A 25,956-nucleotide genomic window follows, 5' to 3' on the forward strand; every position below is an offset into this window, starting at 1 on the left:
TGCTCTTATTTAATGTGTGGTAAATTTATTCCTATAAATAAGGGTCACTGAGTCTTTTTTCTCATTAAAACAAAAAACATGTGAGTTAGAGAAGGAAACCTCTTATTTTATTTGGCTGATTAAGAAACAAGAATAAAACAATTTTGAATGTTTTTATACCCAAATGTAAATTAATTTCTGCTTTCCCAGAAAGACAGGCATTATTGGCACAAGAGGGTATAAAAATTCACAAGCATTTGTTAGCCTCTGTTTTAAAACAACTCTCATGTTTGCTGAAGGGGGAAAAAAAGAAATGAGCAAAAGTCTTTTTCTCCTAGCACAGGTTTTGGTTTTATCTAGGCCTGAGATACACACAATAAATATTATTAGGATCTTTAAAATTATACTCCAAACAGAACATATCATATCGAACTAATCAAATTCTGTACAGATTTCACAATCCCTGGAACATGGAATCATAATGTAAATAGTGATGTCCACATGTCAGCCTAAAAAAACAAAATAAAGCGCCACTAAAAGTACAACGCTGCAGGAACTGTGAAAAACGAATCTAGTAAACTGCTGTCTAGTTGCACTGAGTTTCACTCTTTAGCACACTGAGGAAATTAATGAGAATAATGTAACTCCCACACTGTAGGAGGCAGGTTTATCCAGTTTATTCCTGCTACGGTAGACACAAAGCATTGTGAAGTGCCTGCTCCAAAACTAATGTGTCTTTGAACAAATCCTTCCATTTGTCAGGAAACCGTGCTGAGGAATGCTCAGCAAATACTTCAAACAAGCAGATGCGGGAAACGGTCCATGAAGTGCCACTCCCAGCCATCGCTGGCTTCCCTGCTTCCCACCTGGAGTCACACATTAATCATCTCCTCTTTGAAGCTGACACGAATCAGAGGGAGCACACTTCAGACGGCCAGAGCGCGAGCAGTGACATAATGACAGAATCAGCATCGGCGACACAGCTGAAAATCCAGCAGCTTGATTTAGATAAAACACAGCGCTCCAGTCTTCTCTGATAGAGTGAAGGCGACATGTCGTTTTCATGCAATTATTACTGCTGATATGAACTCAGATCAGATATCTGGCTATTAAGCTATTCATTTTAATACGTAATCCATCATGTGGTCAAATTAGCATTGAAACAGGACAGAAGTAGGAAGCTCATCTGAAATACTGGGAAACTGAAAATTAAACACCTGGGTTCAATCCAGCTTTATGCACTATAAGATAAAGCTGTTCCTCCAGGGGGTCAGCAACAGGGGTGGGAAGGGCACAAACACCTGGATCTTGCTGGAAAAATGCCTAGTACTCATCATCAGATGTAATCAGCATGATTTTGTCAGACTTGCGGGAGCTCTTGTTGCCTGTGGCCACTTTTCCATTTGTGGTGGGCAGGGTCACCTCCTGTGTGGATTGCTGGGTGTACTGCTGATAGGCTGGAGAGAAGTTGTGGATGGCATCCTGCACCATGTCTCCCGGGTTTATCGTTTCCTTCAGACCACTGGAAATGCTCTGCATTGGTGGGAGAATTTCTGTAGAAAAGCAGGAACGAGGACAGGGGCACATTAACGATCAGACAAAATGAGACTGCAATATAATTGCTTTAAAAATTTCACAAAAGTGATCAATTTGGCCATCTGAATGCAAATAAATGTGAAGGAAGTGAACATTTATTTTTTTTTAAATAACGGCATAATACTTTATTAAATCACTGAAAATTTAAAAAGGAGTAGAGTTTTCATGTACTGACAATAATGTCTATCAAAACGTCCCAATTGCAATGCTAGCAATTGGTCACAAAAAGTAATTTCATGTCTTAAAAAACAACAACAAACTAATAAACCCTTAATAATGAATTCCAGTTATTGGTGGGATCCAGTTTTAATAATTTGTTAGTACTTCTAAATGTTCAAAACATCCAAAAATCCGCTAATCTGTGCAATCAACATTGTGTGATCATTGTATTGATTTCATTGTAGAGACAAAATGGTTTTTGATCTGGTTAAGTGACCAAAAATAGGGCTTGTCGCCATCAAGTGACTAAATATTTAATTTGTACTGTCTGTTTATTGTAAGACAACAATAAAAAATAAAAAAGGGGGTGGGGGGCTGGTAAAAAAAACACATAGATTTTGGTTTCAGGGTCACTGGCTCAGGCTTACAAAGGTGTGCAACGAGAAGCGTAAGGTGTGGTAGTTAGGCATGGCTGACCAAGGTTTGGTGAAACTGTAAACCAGGGGGTGTGGCAACTTCTGAAATAACATATCAACACCCGAGGAAATATGAATGTTATTGTCCCAAAGTTCAGCTGTATTCTTGAACGGGGTGACTTAAAACTAATCTATTAATGAGGTACTCTGTAGAGAAACACTGTTCTATCCAAGTGGACCACATTTCAATTCTGAATTCAAAGAAGTTTAAATGAAACTATGCCTTTTCATCAGCATTTCCAGAAATTGTGTATAGTACGGATTTTAAGGAATGTAGGATTTCCTATATCAGGAAACATTGCAAAATGGCAGAAGACACATCTTTTAGCTTCTATTTGCAATTTTCTTGCAAGCAACATCGCTCACTTCATCCTTTTTAAAGTACAGTGCCTTTCCCCTCATTTTCCTCTGGTTTGCTCAAAGGCAAATTTTCTCTAACTTATTAGTCAAATTATATGCTCAGCAACTCCAACAGTCACATAGTTCATGTTTGCACTAGATTTAACTCAAGTGCAAATGTGTAAATCTATAGCTACACATTTCAGTTTCTATATCGCTTAAATCAGAGGTATTGTGACTCCTCCAAGTTGCTGGTCTAAAGAGGTACAGGGCAATTCAATTACTTTTACTTCCCAGGCTTTCAGGCCAGTGTCACTCCTTATTCTCTAGGGAAGAAGGGCAATTAGCCTGGGAAGACGTCAACAGATTTTCAAGGCGAGGACAAGAGGTAACAATCAATTGTTTGTTGTTTGTTTCCTCTGTTCTCTGTAAAAACGACATCCCTCACCTGGCACTTCATTTTTTTTCTCCTGGTAGACAGTGCAGGTGAAGGCGTATCTGAGGGCAATGGCAGCAAAGAACATCTCAATGCAGATGATAAAGTTCTGCCAGCCCGCCGCCACAGTACCGGCGCCAACCTCGTGTCCGTCGATGAAAAGTGCATTGGGAATGACGCCACAGCGCTCCAGGATGGCGAGGACCATTCCTTCAAAAAGACAACATTTTTAAATCAATTTATATAATTCTATAGGCTGGCAAAGAAAAGAAAAAAAGGGGACACGCACACTGAGCTTACCTTGCCAGAAGGATAAGAAGATGACAGATTTAATTGTGAGAAACTTGAGCACCGGTTCGTACGGTCTGAGCAGGTCACTTGTTGCGAAGAAGAAAAGGAATAGAGCGTAGAGGGCCAGGCTGACTGAAATATTGTAGATGATTGTGATATACAGGTATCCTCCATTCACACTGCATGAAAAGAAAGTTGGAAGAACGGCATAGTAAATTTGCAAACATATATAGGATTTCTTTTGATAGTGTCTACTTATTTGGGTTTTGACTTCTTCAGCTCTTCAAGCTGACTGAGAAGAAGTGGCTTAAATTTGAGGACATTTCAGCCATATCGCATCTTTTTGTCCTCTTCTTTGAACAAGAGGTTAAGACTTTTATATATACACAGCCTTCTTATTTTTAGGATGCATCCAGTAAACAGACATTTTTGATTGTCAGCCTGCCTTTTTACCCTTTTTGCATTCTAGAGAGCCTCTCTGAGGATTCAGCTGTGACTACACTAATTACTCCCATGCAGTATACCGTGCACGGTTGGCTGAAAGCGTATAAGTAAACAATCTGTGAATCATTATAGCCTTACTGCAGAGCCTAAAGAAAGATGTGAAGAAAGACACTTATTTCTGACTGCCATTTTTCCTGTTGAAGTATATGAAGAAATAATAACTTTAAACTTCTAAAAAGTGGGCGATGATATAAAGCTGATTGGATACTTCTATAAAAAGCCCTCATTGAACTCTGTGCTTCATTGTGAAACAAGTGTTGTCACAGCTGAATCTTCAGAGAGAGACGGTGAATCAAGAGGCACAGAAGAGCACCTGAAAATAAGTCGGGCAGAATTTACGGCCTGCAGATTTTATAGCTTTTGATTATATGCTAAAGCTAATTTTATTGAATATATCACACTCTCCTTGTTCTGTTAAAAACCTTATTGGCACATGTGAAGCACTAAAGTATGCTGTAATTAAATCTTTCTGTCTGCAATTTATCCCCAGCTTTTGACAGACAAAGTAAAAATGTGAAATGAAGCAATGCTTCTCCTCCAAGCATAACAGGAAAAGAATGAAGGGCTTTCATTTCAAAACACTACATTTCAGGGAAAGTTGCAAAAAGCAATAACTTCACATTATCAACAATGCCAATCAAGCTGTGAGTGTGGCTACACATGTGACACAACTGGGACAAACGCAGCAGGGCACATGTGAAGTTTCTATCCATCAGTTTCAGCTTAAAATAAATACTTTTAATTCAACTATTTTCATCATGCCAGCTGTGAAGAGGTGATATAATTATCTCTATTTGCAAATTGTTCCCATGCACATAAACAGCAAACAAGCCTTCTGGCTATCATGAGGAAGCATATGATACATGGAGAAGGAAATGCAAAGAGAGGTGGTGCTCACTTAAAATCTCCATCGTGATATTTGCCAAAGGCCTGCAGGATGATGGTGATGACTGCCATGATGGGTTTGACAACACAGAACTGGAGAGTCGCCTGAAGAAGAAATTGTAATTCAGAATGAGACATCAAGAAACTATGAAGGAGGATGTGAGAATCTGTTTGCACATCTGACAGACAAAAACAGTCTGTTATATCCCCAATCCCTTTAATGTCGTCACCAGCCATTTTCCCACCTCACAAGGTATGATTTTTTACATTATATGTCGTATACACCAATTCAGTTATTGTTTGTATTTAGTACAGCTAATAAATGTATGAGCTTACACAATTGAAGAAAAAAAGAAAGGAAAAAAACAAACAAAACACAATTCCATCTCCTGACATGGTAATAAACAGGTTAAAAGACAAATAACCGTTTTATGGTTTTATGAGGGGTTATGCACTGAACCATTTTTTGGCTATGAGAAACAACTTCCTGGGATCTCTTCTGGTTGCTGGGCAATTGCTCAAAGGTAAGAAACTGTCCTGCAGCATCGTCCCATAAAACAACAAATTGTTTTTAAACATCAGTTTCTGTGCAGAGTTATCATATCCAGTCTTTGAACTACGCTAACTGCTCTTAAATCAAGCTGACAGATGCTCTCAGCAACAAAACAAGCAGGCATATTTCATACAACAAATCATTGCTGTAATTATTAAAAGACTTAAAACACCTTATCATTGTAAAATATTAATTATTTGGCTAAATTAACCTACAGGATACATGTTTTAATGCTGATCTGGATGGAAGGTGGATGAAACAACAAAGTAGGCAGCGAATTGAGACCTGCATGCATGCATGCATCCCAAGAGTGACAGGTGCTCTCTGTGTTGTGTATTGAAGCCAGAACTAACCAATTTGAAAGAGGTTGCTCTAAACTCCCATCACTGCTGCTACACTTGAAAGCAACAGACCAGGTCTTTTCAACTTGAGGGATTTCCAGTGACGATGGTCAGCTTGGCAAAACGGCATCGATAATCGTTTAGAACACCGATTTACTTTGAAGCTCAAGTACCAGCAGTTTTCACTTACCGTACGCCTATTCGAGTGCAAGCTTGTCACCCCGAATATCCCCAAAGCAAGTAATTTGCATGATACTTCCTGCCATGCTTAAAATTGAAAACAAAATACACGGCCATAGTTTGCAGTGGATTAACAGTCAACCATGGTTTCTGGTTCAAATTAATTCAGTCCAAGCAATCCACAGTCTTCATACACTTAAATACTAATCTCAGATACATGTGAGAGTGCACTGCATGATACATATGTAAGAGGACACTGTAATTCTGCATGTTTTTTCATCTTGACTAACAACTAGTCAGTGAGTCTCTTTGCTGTTTGGTGTTAACCATGTAGATTTCACACTACACACTAGAAGTGCGATAAGAAACAATCAAAACAGTAAAGCTGAGGACACAAAAATATTGTGAAGCTCTTCAAAGCCCTGGAAAGCTGAAGATGTATGTTATTCCTCTGCCAAGGAGCTGAGATGGAGGTATGTTTTCAGAGCTTTTCGTTTGTCTGTCAGCAGGATTACACAAAAAACTACTAAACTGAGTTTCATGAAACTTGGTTGAGAAGAGGACAGTGGGCAAAAGAAGAATCTTTCATTTTACAAACAGATCCAGACATTTCAAATTCTAAAACAAGGCATAAGCTTTGGTGAAGGATTCAACTTGTGATTACAAATTTGCACATTTGATAGAATATTAAGTACAGCAACCTATTAAAATGATCAAACTACAACACTTTGCGGTCATACCATGTTTTACTGCACCTTATTTGTTTATTTGGAAGCAAAACAGCCACAATTCACATCCACGGGATTTCACTTGTGCTCAGTTTCAAGAAAAATGATTCCCCAAAGCATCCGACAATGAGATAAATGACTTAAAACTGAAATGTCATCGAACAGTTTAGGATGTAAGAGCAGCTTATCCTCTAACCTTATCTTCAAGAAACACCATGACTCCAGGCTGCTTTTTCATATCACTATTTCATTTGTTAAGCCCCCTTATAATCACAAACTGACGCGTTCTCAAAATGTGCGAAGAATTTTAATGCTCGTTACCAGAGATGGGCAGTAACGCGTTACTTGTAACGCGTTACTGTAATCTGATTACTTTTTTCAAGTAACGAGTAAAGTAAGGGATTACTATTGCAAAATCAGTAATTAGATTACCGTTACTTTCCCGTAGGAACGCTGCGTTACTGCGTTACTAAAACCGTGATTTTTTTGCGAGAATGTCTCATGACAGTGACGTAAGCAAGTGCGACGTTGGTGACAGCAGCTGTGTGCAGATCAACAATGGATAATATATCGAGTGCGGGAGAGAGTATGAGCGTGCAGCGTTTAAAGTGTGGAAGTACTGACCTTACTTTGAGTTTGATTCCATAAAAAGTGACAAAAACATTAGCGTCCATCGTGCGTGGGAAGAAAACTTCTTTTTACAGCGAAAAAAACCCCTAAACTTCCGAGCAAGCACCGAGTAGCTACGACGTAATGGGAAACTCACAGAGACACTCGCGCGGATTCTTCAACTGACCGCAGCACACCTGCACCAGGGTAACCCTCCGCCTACCCTGCTCCTGCTTTACAGGTGAAAATAGAGCAAAAGGACCGCTGAGTCTTTGACTTTATTTATTTTCTGCTGTGTTTTACTTGCATCTGTTTGAAAGAGTGAGTGAAAACACAAAAAATATTTTATTTTATGTGCTGGAATGTGTAGAAAATAGGTTTAAATGTTAAACTAATTTATTCAAGTCAGAGAATGTTGCATATAATTAAATTTTTGCTTGATGCATAAAGTTAAAAGATTAAAACTGATAAAACAAGTTAAAAAAAGAGACTTTTCCATTTGATTACATTTTGTATGATGGATTATGTAGAAAAAGTAGAATTGGGCTGAAAGATCTATCACTTTATCACCTCTTCAGGTTGTAAATCGTGTTTTTAAAAAGTAACTAAGTAACTAAGTAATTAATTACTTTTGAAAATAAGTAATCAGTAAAGTAACGGGATTACTTTTTTGGGGGAGTAATCAGTAATTAGTTACTGATTACTTTTTTCAAGTAACTTGACCAACACTGCTCGTTACACCCGTGAATGTAGATCGAGGCCTATCAGATGTCACGTTCTTCCAGTTTAAGTACTTTCTTGTAAAGAAACTCACAGAGAACAGTGTTTTCTTATTCTGAACCACAGCTTTGTGTGATCGATATGAAGTGCTTCAGTGATTTAGTTCAAATATATTAATATGTATGGCAGCCACTTAAGCTTGTTTGGAGCAACTGTCAATGACTTTGCTTTGGTTTACATAAGCAAAACAGAATTTAATCAGTTGTAAGGTGCTAGATTTATAGAAAGCTTAGTATTAAGCCCTTTCTCTAGGCCTACGTTTCACTGATACACAACAAATTACAAAAAAAATACTGGAGTATCTGGATCTATCTTCACCCCTCCCCCACCCATCACCTTCACTCAATACCAGGTTGAGATGCAAATGAGGAGACTTCACTCTGGACCAGACGGAGTGAGTCCCCTTGTCCTCAAGGCCTGTGCCCCCCAGCTGTGTGGAGTCTTTCATAAACTGTTTATGCTGAGTCTGAGTCTGCAGAGGGTCCCGGTGATGTGGAAGACATCATGCCTCGTCCCTGTACCAAAGACGCCTCGTCCCAGTGGCCCCCAGGATTACAGGCCCGTGGCACTGACCTCCCACATCATGAAGACCCTGGAAAGGCTCATCCTGGACCAGCTGCGACCCATAGTAAGACCACATCTGGATCCCCTTCAGTTCGCTTATCAGCCTCGTCTCGGAACAGAGGACGCCATTATCTACCTGCTCAATCGTGTCTACACCCATCTGGACCAGCCGGCGAGCACTGTGAGGGTCATGTTTTTTGACTTTTCCAGTGCTTTCAACACCATCAGGCCGACCCTCCTGGGTGATAAGTTAGCAGCGATGCAGGTGGATGCTTCTCTGGTGTCCTGGATTGTTGATTACCTGACAGGAAGACCACAATATGTACGTCTCCCACAGTGTGTGTCTGACAAGGTGATTAGCAACACAGGGGCACCACAGGGGACTGTCCTCTCCCCCTTCCTCTTCACCCTCTACACCACAGACTTCAGCCACTGCACAGAGACCTGCCATCTTCAGAAGTTTTCTGATGACTCTGCGGTGGTTGGATGCATCAGCAGGGATGATGAGACAGAGTACCGGGCTGTGGTCGACTCCTTTGTCACGTGGTGTGAGCAGAATCATCTGCAGCTCAACGTGGCAAAGACCAAGGAACTGATCGTGGACTTCAGGAAGACCAGGAAACACTTGACCCCTGTTTCAATCCAGGGGGTCAGTGTTGACATTGTGGAGGACTATAAATACCTTGGAGTACACATTGACAATAAACTGGACTGGGCTAAAAACACCACAGCACTTTACAGGAAGGGCCAGAGTCGTCTCTATTTTTTGAGGCGACTGAGGTCCTTCAACATCTGCCAGAAAATGCTGAGGATTTTCTATGAGTCTGTGGTGGCCAGTGCGATCCTCTATGCTGTTGCATGCTGGGGGAGCAGGCTGAGGGTCGCAGATGCCAACAGACTTAATAAACTGATCCGTAAGGCCAGCAATGTTGTGGGGATGGAGCTGGACTCCCTCAAGGTGGTGTCGGAGAGGCGGATGCTGTCCAAGATAAAGACAATGTTGGATAACACCTCCCACCCACTCCATGACATGTTGGTCAGTCACAGGAGCTCGTTCAGTGAGAGACTGAGATTACCGAAAAGCACCACTGAACGACACAGGAAATCATTCCTGCCTGTGGCCATCTCCCTGTACAACGCATCCACTTAACACACTGTTTGCTGCTACAACTACACATGTTTCTTTTCCAAATATTTATTTATAAGTGACTTATGTATGTATGTATGTATATATATGTATATATTGTACTATTCTTAGTTAGCGTATTGTCTGTCTTGTCTTAATGTTGGTTTAAAATGGAGCACTGTAACAAAAAATAATTTCCCCCAGGGATCAATAAAGTATTCTGATTCTGATTCTGATTCTTGTCTTGTCTTAATTACCCCCTCGTAGAGAATTATCTTGTTTATAGCTTTACCTCAAAGAAATTGCAAGATTTTCCTTTTAAAACATTTCATGGAGGACTTCTGCCAGGGCACAATGAGTGTTTATCACTTGCTTCTTATTAAAAAATTTTCATTTTATGCATTTTCTTTTGAAGACAGTTCTAATATCCATCAGTGTTAGACTGGAAGCTTGTGCAGCATCCCAAGACACTGGGATGAAGCACTGCGCTGACAGCTCATATCATCGCTCTGTGTTTATTATCAAACTGCTTTCACCTGGCCTCGATTGCTTTTGTTTTCCTTTTTGTAACCAATGGATGTTATCCTCTGAAAAAACACAGAGCCAATTATAACAGCTGTCATTTTTAAGCAGTCTGAAGACTTGAAGTGAATAATAACTCACAGTGAAGGGTTTTCGTTTTCTTTTTTTTGGATGTATTCTTGTTTTCACTTCGTGCGAGTTTATTTCAGAGGCCCGAAGGAGAGTGTTTAGAGCAGAAATAAAAGCATGATTGAAGCTTACCTGTTTGCAGAATCTCAAAAAGCCAATGGAGTAGCTCATTCCAACGAGGCAGCAGGTACCATACAGACAACTTGATCTGTCAAGTCAACAGAACATGAGGAGTTTTTAAGTTGTGTCAATACTGAAATGTCTGATAACAAAATCAAGCAAAGTACACAAAAGATATTTTTCAAACAAAAACTTAAGACATCAATTTGTTCAAGCTTTTGTGGAGATTTTACATTTTATCTGGCTATATTTTAGATTACTGTGAACTGAGTATATTTGGGCTTTGGATCATTGGTTTGACAGAAAAACACATTAGAAGGTATCACCTGGATCATGAGGATCTATACATATCTATATCTACCTATATAGGTATATATCTTTTTTATTTTTAATATTTTTATTTTTAATTTTTCAACTGTTTAACTCAAATATCTAGGGGTGTGTATTGGCAAGAATCTGGCGATACAATATGTATCATAATACAGGGTAGACGATACGATATATTGCAATACTAAAAGCCAGACGATATTTGTGTTTAGTAGGACTAAATTTAATTAGGAAAACTCAAGTAAACAGTCCAAACTGTTTAATGCTTGACATGAAACATCTGAAACAAAAACACTCTAAGTTCAAAATGAATGGAGAAATTAACATCTGCCTTATTAGAAGTCATGTCAAATAAACAAACAAAAACTACTTTACTGAAATATCAAGTATTTTTTAACATGAAAAAAGTAAACATGTAACACTGAAGTCTTTCTAAGTACTATGATTGTAAAATACTTATCCAAAAACTGCTCTATGGAGCATCAAAACAAAGCACTTTTTATGTGACCTTAACATAAACAAATATAAATCAAAAATGAAATTGCTTGAAGAATCCATCCAAGTAAACATTAACAAAAAATGTAAAGTGCTATTACAATTAAGTGTTAATAAAATAAAGTACAGCTCTGCAGTGTCCATCAATGGAACACTTTTAGTACAACCTGAAAAAAGGAATTTACTCATCTAAATAAGTGCTTATGAGACTCAACCAAAATGTCAAACATTCTCATATCAGAGATTTTACATGTGTAGTGTTTTCTCAGTGTTTATTTTTCAATTTCCAGATTTTTGTGCAGGAATACAAGCTGATCGACATGGTCAGCTCTCAGGACACTTCTCTGTGCATTTACTATGTCTCCTGCAGAGGAGAAAACTCTCTCTGCAGAGACACTTGTTCCAGGAATGCATAGGAAACTCCTTGCTACTTTGGATAGCTGAGGGTATTCCTGTTCATGGTCCTTCCACCAACTGAGAGGATTTCCTGTGAGAGGCAAAGGGGTCTCATCTCTATACCTCTTGATCTCAGCTGCAGCAACATCATGTTCTGATTTTGGTGCAGTATTGTCACTAGTAGAGGCAAACGTAGCTCCGAGCAAGTCCACCAATGCACATGAGGTCCTCTGTCTTTTTAGGGGTGGCCGAGGGATGGAGTCAAACTTGTCTTTGATATGTGGGTGATGAGCCTCCTCTGTGGCATTCTCTTCCTCCACCTGTTTGTCAGTCTCCTCATTCTTTTGCTGCTGAAAAACATTAAATTCAAATAGTATTAATGTCAGAAAGTCAAAATTCAAATCCAAGATTCACCCTGTTTTTCACTAATATTTGATGACAAATGTCATCAATATGCTTTTTTTTTTTTTTTTTTTGCTTTTTACTTTATTCACTTGCTTATAACTTCAGTTGAATTTTTCCAAATAAACTAATTTATTTACTTACATTTTCTTCCTTCTTTATCACAGTCACCACAGTGTCCAACAGTCTGGAATAGGTCTCACTGGTCTCTGCTTCAGACAGGAAGGGCAGGTCCTTAAACCGAGGATCAACAGTTGATGCCATCCATAGTGTCTCCCTCTCATTTACATATCTCTTTCCCAGATCTTCTGCTATGGCAGTCTTAATGTCCCTTACTGTCGGTGTATCATCAACACTTTCTTGTGCACCCATCACAAGCTTGGCATGAAGAGGAGCAATGATGGACAGGGTTGGCATACTCTCCTCTGACATCACCAGGGTGGCGTCCTTCATAGGCTTGAGTGCCCTGACAACTTCTTCTGCACATGTGATGTCAGACTCACTTAATGTGAAAATTTCTTTTTCACTCTTCCTAACTTCTGCAGAAAGCAGAGCTGCACAGATGGCTGGTTGCTGTTCTAAAAATCGTTCTATCATATCATAGGAGCTGTTCCATCTTGTAATTATGTCCGTGATCAATCTGTGAGCTGGTAGCTGAAGGAGGCACTGTTTCTGCTTCAACTGGTTGCTGGCTGTGGTGCTGCGCCTGAAAAAGGCTGTTACACGTCGGATCCTCCCGAGAAGTCGCACCACGGATTGTATTTTCAGTGCTTTCTGTGAGGCGAGATTCAGACTGTGTGCAAAACATTGTATGTGCGTTATGCCTGCAAGTCTAGCCGCGAGAGCCATGTTTGGTGCATTATCGGTAACAACAACAAGGTCCTTTGCGTTCAATCCCCATTCAGCCACAGCGTCAGTTAGTAACGCTGCAATGTGCTCACCTGTGTGACTGTCATGCATGGCTCGGGTTTGTAGTACATGAGACTGAAGGTTCCACTGGTCTGTTATGTGATGTGCTGTAACAGTTACGTACGATTCAGTGGCTCTCGAAGTCCAAGCGTCGCATGTCAGAGCAACTGTCTCAGCCGAGTTGAGAGAGTCCAGCACTGTCGCTTTGACTTCTTGGTACAACTTTGGCAGAGCGATGTCCGTGATGTGTTGTCGAGAAGGAACGGTGTAACGGGGCTCCAGCGTTTTAATCATATTACGAAATCCTTTATTCTCCACAACACTCAGGGGGCGCATGTCTTTGCAAATAAAAACAAGTACTGACTGCGTTATTTTTGTTGCACGAGTTGAAGTTGCTGGTAGTTTCGAAAAGTTAACTTCTTCAATTGTCCGTTGAGAGGAATCACCTCGTTTTGTTTTAAAATTAGCATTTGACGCTACGTCGCTATGGTGTCTAGACACGTGTGTTCGTAAATTTGTTGTGTTACCGGAATATTTGACTCTGGCGGTGCAGATTTTACAGACTGCATAGCTCTTGTCATAGTCTTTACTGCCTTCTTTTGTCCTAAATCCAAAATAAGTCCACACATCAGCTTTGAAAGCTGCGGGGGCCGGCTGTATCCTCTCCTCTTCAGTCATCAGTTAGCTAGCATCACACACGTCCACTGACTGTTCTACTTCGTTCTTTTGGCAAACTAGACGCTTCTACAGTTATCGCGAGACCTCGTTTTTACGTCATAGTAAAGGCGGTGAAAACTGCAAACCAGTGGCCGGAGTTTGAATTCCAACATACAAAAGAAATAAACAGTAAATGCATGTCATTTTTCAATTAAAAAAATCGATAACAGTGATTTTAAATATCGATTCAGTATCATTGCGCGAAATATCGCGATATTTCGTTGTATCGATATTTTCTTACATCCCTACAAATATCTAAATCAACCAATGGCGTTGCAGCAATCCAATGCATTTAGGCATGTAGACAAGCACAGGATAACCTGTTTAAATTCATCTTCTCTTCTCCATTCAATCATTAGAATGTAAAGAGTAGTGCTTTAAGAGAATTTGAGCTTGGCATGGTTGTTGGTAACAGCAGCTGGACTGAATATTTCAAAAATCGCCCATCTCCTGAGATTTTCCTGCATCTCTACGATTTACAGAGACTGGTCCAAAAACGAAAATATCCAATAAATGTCAATTCTCTGGGTGAAAATGTCTTGTTGATGCCAGGTGAAATGGCCCAACTGCCTGAAGTTGAAAAAGGCAACAACAACTCAAACAGCCACTTGTTAAAACCAAGATATGCACAAGGCTATCTCTGAACGCACAGCACATGTAACCTTGAGGAAGATGGGCTACTGCTGGAAAAGAACACACCGGGTGCCACTGCTGTCAGAGGAGAGCATGAAACAAAGATGCAATTTCACCAGAATTGGAAGATGAGAACTGGTCTGATGAATCTTAGTTCCTACCTTTCGGACGGTAGGGGTGTTGGTGAAAACAACATGAAAGCACCGATTCAACCTGCTTGTATCAATGTTTCAAACTGGTGGTGGTGGTGTAATGGTATTGGGGATTTTTTCTCGGCAGACTTTGGGTCCATTGGAACCAAACTAAAGATCGTTTAAATGTCATACCTTATCTGAGTATTGTTGCTGACAATGTTTTCCTTTTATAGCATGGTCAGCAACCATTTATAGCTTTATATGCAGTGTGTCCATATTCTGATGGCTGCTTCTGATAATGTCACAAAGCTCAAATCAGAGTTTCCATTGAATTCCTAAAGGGTGAATGATCCTTAAACAAGATAAGCATTATACATCTTGTCTCCACCAGCTCTGTCAAGAAATACCATCATTTAACAGAGATCAGATTAGAGTCTGAACACACTCGAGAAACTGGCCCAGACTAGCTGCCCTATGGCTGAGTCAGCCATAAACACAGCTTATGAAGACTGGGTAAAAGCAGAGAGATAAAGAGAAGCCTCACCTATGAACAACACAGCAGTTTATTGGTAGCACTTTCACTGTGCTGTTCAAACAAAATGCTAATTCAAGAGTAGAAAACGCACTTTGGACCTTTTGGGATCATAAAAAACAACTATAGTTGGTTCCAGGTGAACTAATGTATTTATTACTCCTAGGTCAACGTAATCATTAACACTAAAAAGCTTTCCATCATGTACATGTAACATAGAACTGAGTGCACTCACTGTATAGGCTTCCCTCGGATCTCTGACATGATTGCACTCTCTCCTCTCAAATACTCAAAGGACAGGCTCAAGAAATTGTAAATGACAAAAGCTGTAACAAAAAAGGAAGAGTTATTTGTCTTTTTACTAAATTTCAAACACATTTCACTGAATAATTTAAACTGTAGGATAATTTTCCATCACCTTTAAGTTTAACTTCACCAAAAAGGTCAAATCATTTTAGAGGAAAAAACTTTCACATGATAAAAAATAATTAGTCCTACATTTTATAACAATAAATGTTTTAGTCCTTACATTAAGAAGCTTCTAAGGGTTCTGTGTCTCGGAAATCCCTTCCTAATCCTTTGTTGCTATTTAAAGAGGGATTAATGAAGCTAATGCAGATGGTGTCCAGTCAAGAGAAGGTTCATTATGTTTTAGCCGTAGCCGCTGGTGGTATTCCAGTCTTCCTGCTTCCTGATGCACCGCACTATCAATCAGCCACAAAATTGGCCTGCAAACTGGAAACTAATCGCTTGAATAATGCATTTCCTATTTTTCTTCTTTCTCAAATTACTTGTAATCCATTTTGCATATGATTCACCTTTGCCACCGGTGAAGTGCTTTAGTCTCAAAACTTCAATTCATAATTATAGGTACACTGTAGAAAGCGGCTACTCTACCTAACTGCCACCTAGAGAACAGGGTTTACCGTAAATTAGATTTGCATATTGAAAGTTGCTGCAGGATTTTCAATATCAAACCAAAATAAATTACCTTTCCTGAAAGACAGAAACACTGCAAACCAGGGAACAAAACAAATTCACCAAAAAAAATTCAACTCACCCTAGAAATGTAACACCTGAAATAATGAGGTCTATGCACATGAGAACAACGACTGCTGTGAAAAACTAGTCTGGCTACTTCCTTGTGTTTCTACTCCTGGCAGCCATATAAAACAAAGGCATGGAAGTAACAATGACTGCCCATGAAGAACACCATCACCCACAGTACTGGTTCTTGTGATACTTACCTTCATAGCAGTCTCGGACAGAATCAAAGTAGACATAGTACTGGTTGTTGCTGATGAAAAGAAGGCTGAGCCAAGAATCAAAGGCATAAACTGGCACAATAAACAGGATGCGGATGATGTAGCGCTGCTCATTTGGGACGGTGTAGGATCTAAGGTGTGTATAGATCTGCAATAAAAACATAGTTAAAGCATAGGAGAACAATTAGGAAACAAATAGCCCTTTTATTGCCAAGCATTAATACAGAACCACAAAAAAGGGTTATGAATACAATAACTTCTATAACTATAGAAGTGATGTCTGCCTACATGTGAAAATTGGTTCAGACCTGCCTTTATTGTTCAACGAAAAACTGGTTATAAGGAGTATTACAACCTCAACTTGAAAATAATTGTTTTTTTTTTAATTCATTATTTATGAAGTGTCAAAATGACTTGTTACCTGGCCAAAGAAAACACATATTTACATTCATATGAATCAAATACAAAGTAGAAAACCATCTATCTTTCTATGTAAATCAAGAACAGAATATGCAGTTTGACATTTATTCCTTTTCACCTTTTGAATTGACTGATAAATTCTTTAACAATTTGTTAACTCTAAATTTAACTTTAAGTTAAAAATATATCAATTGTAATGAAGATGCTGGCCAAAAAGAGCTTTTGTATATACTGAATCCATCATTTAAATACTAATAGAACACTAGAAAGTGTGCAGACAACTACGCTAATGACATCCACATAAGGAGTGAGGAGTTGGCAAACCTAGAGTACAAAACAGAGACGAACAAACCACTTGCTACTCACAAACATCTGTTGATATTTATTAGAATAGTCACTAGACTTAGCATAAACATGAAAAGGGTTAAGGATTTACAACAGGGTTGTTATTAAGTGGAGATGATTTATTGGTATGATTTAGATCATTCAAAACACCAAGTTTTATATGTTAAATGTCAGTATGTTATTAGCTTAAAATCAATATGTTTATGTATATCAGTAGCAGAGATGAAGATCATATCACATTTTATGACCAGGTATTTCAAGAGTCAATTCAGCCTCCATAAGGCTTAGATTTTTTTAATCACTGCATACTGATAATAAACTTAATAAAACTGTAACTCACCATTGTTTAATGTCTTTGGACTTTGAAGTTTTTACTTTATGGTTACTTATCAAGCTTTTCAGCTTATCAGACATCTGTAGTGGAGAATGGTAACATAGGGGTGATAACTAATTCATTTTTTTTCTGTAATATACTTACATATCTATATTATTGCTAATATATATTGTAATATATGTATATCATGGCTAAAGCACTTCTGGATGGATGCAAACTGCATTTCGTTGCCCTGTACCTGTGACATGTGCAATGACAATAAAGTTGAATTCTATTCTATTCTAATTCTATTTTTCTACAGAGAAGAAACAATATAAACCACAAGAGTGTAAACACTAAAATGCCAGGCTCCCAGGAGCAACCATGTCACCATTTTCTTTTTAATCTGGATGGTATTCCTCGCCACATTGTATCTTGCCCTGACTGTTCTGTCTGCCACAATGAAATACTAGAAGCATGTTGTGTAAAATAAAGAGAAATTACCCAACACCCATTTTAATGACCTCCCCAAACAAAGTTACTGACCACACCTTACATTGTACAGCTCTTAACACTATGATCGGTAACTGGACTTGGTTTCAATTGAATTGTATTTAAAATGGGATGTAGTGTATCTGGCAACACACACATATCACATGGCAGACAACTCAGCTGTAGTTTTTAGACTTTATATAAAAATCATCACCTGACAGGATAGTTTTACTATCATGTAAAACAGTCATGTTCAAAGCACCTACTTAAAATGAAGTATGGATAATAAAGTTAAGAAAGTGACTGGGTTTTACTATGTGTTTATGTTATGAAAAAATGTTAAGTGTAATTGTTCCTTTTGATGCTCTAAAGGTGACGTAATGCAATGCCACCACGGAAGTACTGTCTAGTACCATCAAGATTAAGAAATCCACAGCAAAATGCTGCAACATAAAGCAGTTGGGAAATATGGTGGTGGTTATATCCCAACTGTTTGTATCACTGAAATTTAAATTGATACAGTCTTGTCAAACTTATAATCATAGGAGCAATTGAACACAACAAAACCCAATGTTTATACTTATATCAGATTAAAACGAGTCTGTTTTGTATAAGAAAAACTTGTTCACAGGTTCTGTGGTAATATAATGATAACGCCTTTAATAAGCAGCTAAACAATGGCTGTTAGTACTAATATATAGTAGTGAGAAAAAGTCCCCCCCCCCCCCTTTCTGATTTTTTATTTTTTTGCTTGTTATCACATTTAAATGTTTTAGATCATCAAACAAATTTAAATATTAGACAAAGATTAAAAAAGGTAAACACAAAATACACTTTCTAAATCAAGGCGTTTATTATTAAGGTGGAAAAAAAAATCCAACCCTATATGGCCATAGAAAAAGGGATTGCCCTCTGAACCTAATAACTGGTTTGACCACCCTCAGCAGCAACAACTGTTTGATGAGTCTTTGACAACACTGCAGAGGAATTTTGACCTACTCATGTTTTTAATTCTGGTATGACGTTCCTTTTCTGAAATGCCGCGTTACTTTCCGCCAGATGTAATAGGATAAACCTTCCAAAAGATGTAAACCTTTGTCAGTGAACAGAATATTTTCCCAAAATCTCTGGGATCATCCATTTGTTTTTTGGCAGATGTGAGATGAGCCTGCGCATTCTTTTTGTTCAGCAGTGGTTATATCCTTGGAGTTCTCCAATGGATGCCATTTTTGCCCATTCTCTTATTTGTTGTTGAATCATGAACTCTGACCTTAACTGAGACATGTGAAGCCTGCGGTTCTTTCATGCTGTTCTGGGTTATTCTGTGACCTCCTGGATGAGCTGTCAATGTGCTCTTGGAGCAATTTTAGTAGGCTGGTCATTTCTGGGAAGGTTCATCACTGTTCCAAGTTTTCTCCATTTGTGGATAATGGCTCTCACCATGGTTCACTGGAGTTCCAAAGCCGTAGAAATTGCTTTGTAACCCTTTACAGACTGATAGATGTCAGTGACTTTGTTTCTCAGGTTTTTCTTTAGATCACAGCATGATGTGTTGCTTTTGAGATCTTTTAGCCTGCTCAACTTTGCCAGAAAGGTTTTATTCAATGATTTCTTGTTTTTACAGTCTTCCAGTAATCAGGCCTGAGTGTGTTTAGTGAAAATGAACTCAGTTTTCCATAAAATGTGGTTAATCACAGTAAATTCACAATTTAACATAAGCGCAATGACATATTTCACACAGGACCAGGTAGGTTTGGATAACTTTTCTCCCTTAATCAGTGAAATCATCATTTAAACACTGCATTGTGTATTTATTCAGGCCATCTTTGTGTAAAATAAAATTTGTTTAATGATCTGAAACATTTAAGTGTGACACATATGCAAAACACTAGGAAATCAGGAAGGGGCAAACACTTTATCACGCAACTGTAACTTCAGTAACTGCGATGTAAAGGTTCTTGATTTTCAATTAACATATTTTTTTTCAATATCTTGTAACTAGAAAAAGTCTATCTAAAGCCATTTTAATTTACAAGCGCTTGTAGTGCCATTTTCAAAGTTACTTTTTACCTAGACAACAGTAAAAACACAAAATGCCCAACTAACCTTACAATTACTGTAATTAATTACCAACAATTTGAAGCAAAAAGGGTTCTCTTGCTTAAATGTATTATTTAAACATCCAAAAAGTGTCTAAAGACGTATAATAACACCCAAATTAGCATATTGGAGTGAGGAGCTTGCAAAGTTGGAGTCTAATCAATGAAACAAAATTGTAGGTGTGCATTGGAGCTAAAGAAGGAAAAAAAAAGCCACAAGCAAAGCAAACCATTTGCTACACAGCATCCATTGATATTTCTTGGTCAAAACAGTTACTAAACTTATGAGCATCAACTATATTTACATAAAAAAACAAGAGTTAAAATTTACTAATGAGCCCAGTTAGAGAGGTTGTCACTAGGTGGAGACCATTTAGTACTGCGGGTACTCTACCTAGAAGTGAGTTCTGGGCTACAAAACCACAAGTACGTGGTTTTTAGCGGCTATTGAAAATCATGTCACATTTTATGACCAGCTAATTCCATAGGGCTCCCATACTTCTTGTCAGAAGTCATGTATACTGATAACAAACTTAATAAAACTGTAACTCACTTTTTGAAAATGTCTTAAAAAAGGAAGTTAGTGATGTGTAAGTGTCAACTTTAAGCTTATCAGACACTCTTATACCGATAATAACTAATGTTCCTTTTGTTTCTATAGAACAGACAAGACATATCACAAAGAGTGAACACAGACATATCAAACTCCTGAGTGCAACCATGTCATCTTTTTCTTTTTAATCTGTATGGTGTTATTTCTTGCGGCACTTTATCTTGTGACTGCCACAATGGAATACAAAAGGACAGAGGCATGTTGTCTAGAATAAAGAAAGATAATCCACCCTCCCACACCCTCCCAGAACATTCCTGCTACTAGATTACTAACCACACCTTACATTGAGGAGCTCCAACTTAAGTATATGTTCGCTATCTGGACTTTGTTTTAACAAACTGGTAAAAAGTCTTAACTTATTATTTTTACACACATGTGCATACACATACATACACACACAGTTGCCTCTATAAACATGGTTGACGACACGTAAACTAACACATGCACCATATGGCAGACAATTCAGCTATCATTCTTATCAGTGACCTTTAGCTTTTAGACAAAGCTTTACATAAACACGGAACAATTATTACACCAGTGAGTCACATTTATTGATTACTACTGTTAATATGGTTAAGAAAGGGATTGGCATTTTCCAGTCTGCTCTTAAATAAATAAAATGGAAATAAAACACATATCTGTTAGATAAGTAGTGGAAAGTCTGAGGAAGGTTCTTCCTTTCAGAGCTCTTGGGTAATGCAACGCTAATACGTAACCACAGTGGCTAAGACTGTCAAGATTAACAAATCGACAGTAAAACTGTTGGGAAATATGGAAGAGTTATATCTGTAGTAGTGTCTCTTCAGCTAAAAAATTTAATTTCACTGAAAAATTAGTCAAATTATCTCCTCAGTATTGCTATACTATTGCTGAAAATGGATGCAGTCAAGCACAAAGACCTCTTAAAGTAGAGTGATTATTAAAGAATAAAGAGAGACGACATTTTCTGGTAATAACTCAAGATTCATTCTTCATAAAATGACAATTTGAAGAAGAAAAAAGGACTAGCAGTTTAAATTTCCTCAGTAAACGCAGACACTTATGACTCATCAGTCAGCTACCTCTATATGAGAGGTAATCCAATTAATCCCACCAAGCTCAAGTCAATTTAGCCTAAAAATAAAAACATCATTATTTCAACTCTGACCATACCGCCTCCAATATTTGTATGATTATTTTTGTGGTTATTTCTGGATTGGCTGTAGCTCATTAGGTGGAGTGGAAGGGTGATGGTTTGTTCCCCCAACTCCCCCAGTCTGCATGCCAAATATCCTTGGGCAAGGCACTAACCACAAGTTGTTCTCTGATGCATCCATCGGAATATGAATATACAGTATGTGAATGTTAGCTAGAAAGCACTTAAAGGATAGAAAGTGCTTCTGTGAATGGTTGAATGTTGTATAAAGTGCTTTGAGTGCTCTGGGAGAGTAGAAAGGCACTATATAAGAATTAATCCATTTAGTCCATTATTTTTGATCTTTTTAAATTGTTAACTGAATAGCTTCAATTTAAAAGGTTACTAAAGACTTTAAAACAAACATTGTTGAACATTAGAAAAGCTGTGATGAGATTTTTTTAATATAAATTTTGGGGTATCAAGACAAATTGACAAATCCAGTCACTCAAAAAAATAACTGCCACATTAACTGATACAGAAAATAATTACAACTTCACCTTAGACAAGCACACAACTAGTCTGTGGATCACAGAACTTTCTCTACATTAAATGAACTCTAACCTTGTGTAGAGCATAAAAAAGAAATCCTTCAGATATATCATTTTCAGTCATTTTTGTCACAAATTTATGCAAAGCCAAAAAGATGAGTGCTTTGACTGGTGACGGCACTGGTGTTTGTGACAACCCTTCAGTGTACGTGGTAATGGGTGTGTTTAAAAGCATTTTGCAGCGCTGTAGGAAATTGAGAAAATTATTACCAATTTAATTTTTTTTTTTTCACATGAATGCAAAAAAATGGCATGAATGGATCTAAAAATCTCACTTATAGCACTTTACTCAGCACATCCCCATTTCAGCCTACACATTAAAGGCTGATTACTGTGAAAACAGTGGCCATCATTTCACATATAGTGAAGCAGACTGTAGAATGATGCCCTAAATTTGCTTTAAAACACAGAAATATATATCCTTTCTGACTCCGCAGGCAAATCGTAGTTGTGTGATGAAAAATGGCTTCAGCCCACAGTATGGATAAGGGAAAAATGAATACACAAATAAACTAGAACAGGACTGAATCTAAAGTATACATGGTAGCTAAAGGAGAATGCCTCCTGGAACACATAATACAGTCATAAAACATGACATAAATTCAGTCTGATGTTCTTAATCCCAAATGCTTCACGTTTCAAAGGGACCAATAAGCCCACCATACACACACAAACTTCACAGATTGCTACTCCAAAATGCACTGGAAACATTATAGCAGAGGATCTAAGGCCATCGTCGATATGTGTTTAGTATTCAGAATGTGAGTTTAAGAGTCTATAGCAATCCTCTGGAGCGGAGTCAGATGAAACACCACTAGCATTGCAACACTCCTCCTGCAGACCGTTTTATTCCCTCCTGTGCTACACAAAGGATGTCGGTTACAAGCCAGCATCCTCCCTGTGGAACACTTGTTGTTTATTTGTTCAATTAAGATGTCTTGCTGGCAAGTGTTTGGCCAAACATGTACTATATTAAAAAGATAGAAAACCAATTGGCTCGATACTGTGTCACAAATCCCTAAACACAGATTGCTTTTGGATCACTGATTGCAACATTTTAATGCTCTCTATGTCGCAAACTTATTTATCTAAATAAATAACGTGTCTTTCATTCATCACACTACATAATATAAATATAACACTGTATACATTTAGTCCAATGATTCTGGATGGGTGCATAATCAGTATTTAGGCTATAAGATCAGTGAACATGAGCACAAAATCCTCTTCCTTTATAATGTGGAATATGTTATTTTAAAAAAAATCAGTTGGTTTCCCTGCTGATGGTGCATAGCACTCTTTAGCATTCACTATGAGTGAAAAAAAAACATAATGATCAGCTATCATCTCAGCACAGCGGGCACATCAACCACACATGCGGAAACACTTCTTTGCAGCAGTGATAAAATGGTTTCTGGGTAAAGGTAGTCTGTTGTGAGCCACTCATTCATCGTGGCCATGTTCTTACCCATACAGAGAGGGCTCACTGTGCATTCATTGTCCTGTAATAAGCTTGGGTATTTTTGTCAGTTTTAATCTAGTAGTCAACAACAACTAAAAAGTAAAACAACGCTCACACTCACAACAAGTGAGGAAGTCCAACCAAGTTAGGGACTAAATTACTTGCTTGCATGGGAATAAAGTAATACCTTTAAATTAGATAAGAAAGTGCCAGGGTGAGAACCAAAACAAATAAACAGTAAAAGCAGGGACAGTGAAGTCAGTGCACTAATAAGCCTTTAGGAATAGAATAATTTGTTTCTGTCCTCTGGACAGGGAAGTGCAGCACATCTGTTTCTGTTACACTAAAATGGTGAGCTGAACTCTTTATGCATTTGCATCTTTGAGCGTGTGATGCTTTGTAATGCAGTGATTTTAGTTCTTTTCACGTATTTACAGTGATTTACATGAAAGCCTTTTGTGAAATGGTGCATACTCACCTGGTGACAAGTTATTAGCAAGGCAGACCAGACGAATATCCCTGAAAGGACCTGGGCAGCCACTGTGTTTAAAAACATCCCATTCTGTATGATTGCTCCGTTGCCTGATACAATAATGGTCATGTTGGACATGCCTGATTTTGAAGCATCCAGGGCAGACGAATTATTTTCGGTTAATGAAGCCATGTCTTCCGAAGAAAGGTTCATCTGAAACAGAAAGAAAACACGCCAAGTCGGTTTAGTTTTTTTTACAGTGAGCACACGGCCCCTCTGTGTTTGACTGAGTGACTGTATGCTGCCCATTAGGCACAAGACAAAAAAGGCAATAGTGTTTGCTAAACGGACACAAGAAGTGCCATTTTTAAAGAAAAGAGATGAATGTGGTTCAAATGATCTTATCGACTCGTACCTTCTTTACAGTCAACAAAGAGATCTCCTTGTCCCGGAGAGGGCGGAAGTAGCTTTATCGCGTTTAGAAGTCACTGTCCACGAGCCAAAATTACACGACGAGCTTTAAGGGTGAAATATATTTTCAGAACAGCTAAACGTGACAATTTAGGCCCATTTACTAACCGCTCGTTGACTTCATCCGCGACGCAGTCAACAAACTAGACTTCCTTGTTTGAGGCAGGTGTCTCGCAGAGGTCGAAGTCCACACAGTCGGAGAGCATAAAAAATGCTTCTATAGAGTATACAAATGTTGCGATAGAACCCGAATTTACTGCGAGATGCCACGAAATAACAAATAAAATTATAAACAGCAGAGATTTGAACGTATCCTCGAGTGGCGACTCTGGGAAGCGGCACAAATCAACAGGTTTACAGGTGGAAGGTTCACGTGACCTGGACTTGACGCCTGTCGTCATCACGTTACTTCAGTGACAGAAAGTGCGGCACATTTCCGCTCACAGGTGCGCTTACACCTGAGGCTAGAGGCAGAGGTTCGCATAGAGTTCAGTGGTTACGTCAAAGGCACATCAGGATCACCCATCATCATCATCTGTGACACAGCCAAGGATATGCACCCAGACCCCAAGAATTATTGGTGAACTGGATGATTGCACCGACTGTAGCAGCATTTGCCGGCCTCCTCTCATATTATATACATCATGTATAACAAGACCACTGACTGTTGCTGCAAGATCACATAGACGGTGGCAGGACTTTCTTTAAAGGAGCCTGGACCAACAAACTCAGTGACACCTTGGTGCTGGTTTTGTATAATTAGACAAACATCATCTTATTCTTTACGTTGTCATATTATTGTAAAGTTTTTGTTATTGACTTTCCGTTTCTATGGGCTCTGCCTTCTGCCCTGTTTATGGGGAAAAATCTAAGATAAGATTCAAAGATGAGATGTATTCTCTGATGGATTTAGATGAATGCTCAAGTGCACTTAAGCTCTACTAGCCTCTCATCAATGAGCAGCGCCCCTATGCAAAGTTACATGAAACAACAGGAAATTGGATAAACGCAGTGCTTTATTATGTTCTATTTCTAGTTCTACATTATTCATGTCTTTAGATGTTTTATTTAATGATGATGCTTTGACAAAAGTTGATAAATTTATAGTTACTTCTTGTCTTCTCTTCAAGGCAGACCCTATAGGAGGAATTTGAGGAAGGTTACTTGGCTATGAAGATAATAAAATATGTAAAATATGACCTGGCCTCATTAAGGGAACATCGGGTTATATGACAAAAAGTGCTATTCAGTACCTGTTCATACTATTTTTATGAACTCACAACTTGTGACTGAATATTTAAAAAATGTTGTCTTTGTCTTTTCCTAATAAGTTTTCCTTGACGTTAGTATAAAGAATCATGAGGGCAATAAAAGCTGTGAAAGAAAATAACGCCCAGTGCTCCAAAAATGCTTGTGC

The 25,956-nt window shown here is 38.4% G+C and overlaps 2 protein-coding genes across 3 annotated transcripts; both read right to left on the bottom strand.

The window, feature by feature from the left end:
• Positions 1–430: 430 nt before the first annotated feature.
• On the bottom strand, positions 431–24,897 carry tmem184a (transmembrane protein 184a). 2 transcript variants are annotated; one of them, XM_085352689.1, is made up of 9 exons: positions 24,648–24,897; positions 24,075–24,281; positions 16,110–16,275; positions 15,098–15,188; positions 10,330–10,405; positions 4,679–4,770; positions 3,286–3,455; positions 2,998–3,195; positions 431–1,532 (listed from the first exon to the last, which is right to left on the bottom strand). In XM_085352689.1, the coding sequence occupies exons 2-9, from the start codon at positions 24,279–24,281 to the stop codon at positions 1,303–1,305; spliced, it is 1,230 nt and encodes a 409-aa protein (XP_085208815.1). In that variant the 5' UTR covers positions 24,648–24,897; the 3' UTR covers positions 431–1,302. The 2 variants fall into 2 exon arrangements, with proteins under 2 accessions (XP_085208815.1, XP_085208814.1); XM_085352688.1 differs by having other exon boundaries at positions 24,484–24,897.
• On the bottom strand, positions 12,037–13,743 carry LOC146633988 (E3 SUMO-protein ligase ZBED1-like). The gene has a single exon (XM_085352687.1). It carries the CDS (start codon positions 13,522–13,524, stop codon positions 12,070–12,072), a length of 1,455 nt encoding a protein of 484 aa, XP_085208813.1. The 5' UTR covers positions 13,525–13,743; the 3' UTR covers positions 12,037–12,069.
• Positions 24,898–25,956: the final 1,059 nt, after the last annotated feature.

Source organism: Diplotaxodon limnothrissa, linkage group LG4, assembly GCF_057381915.1.
Source record: "Diplotaxodon limnothrissa isolate DT_005_m linkage group LG4, D_limnothrissa_male_GT1.1, whole genome shotgun sequence".
NCBI lineage: Eukaryota > Metazoa > Chordata > Actinopteri > Cichliformes > Cichlidae > Diplotaxodon > Diplotaxodon limnothrissa.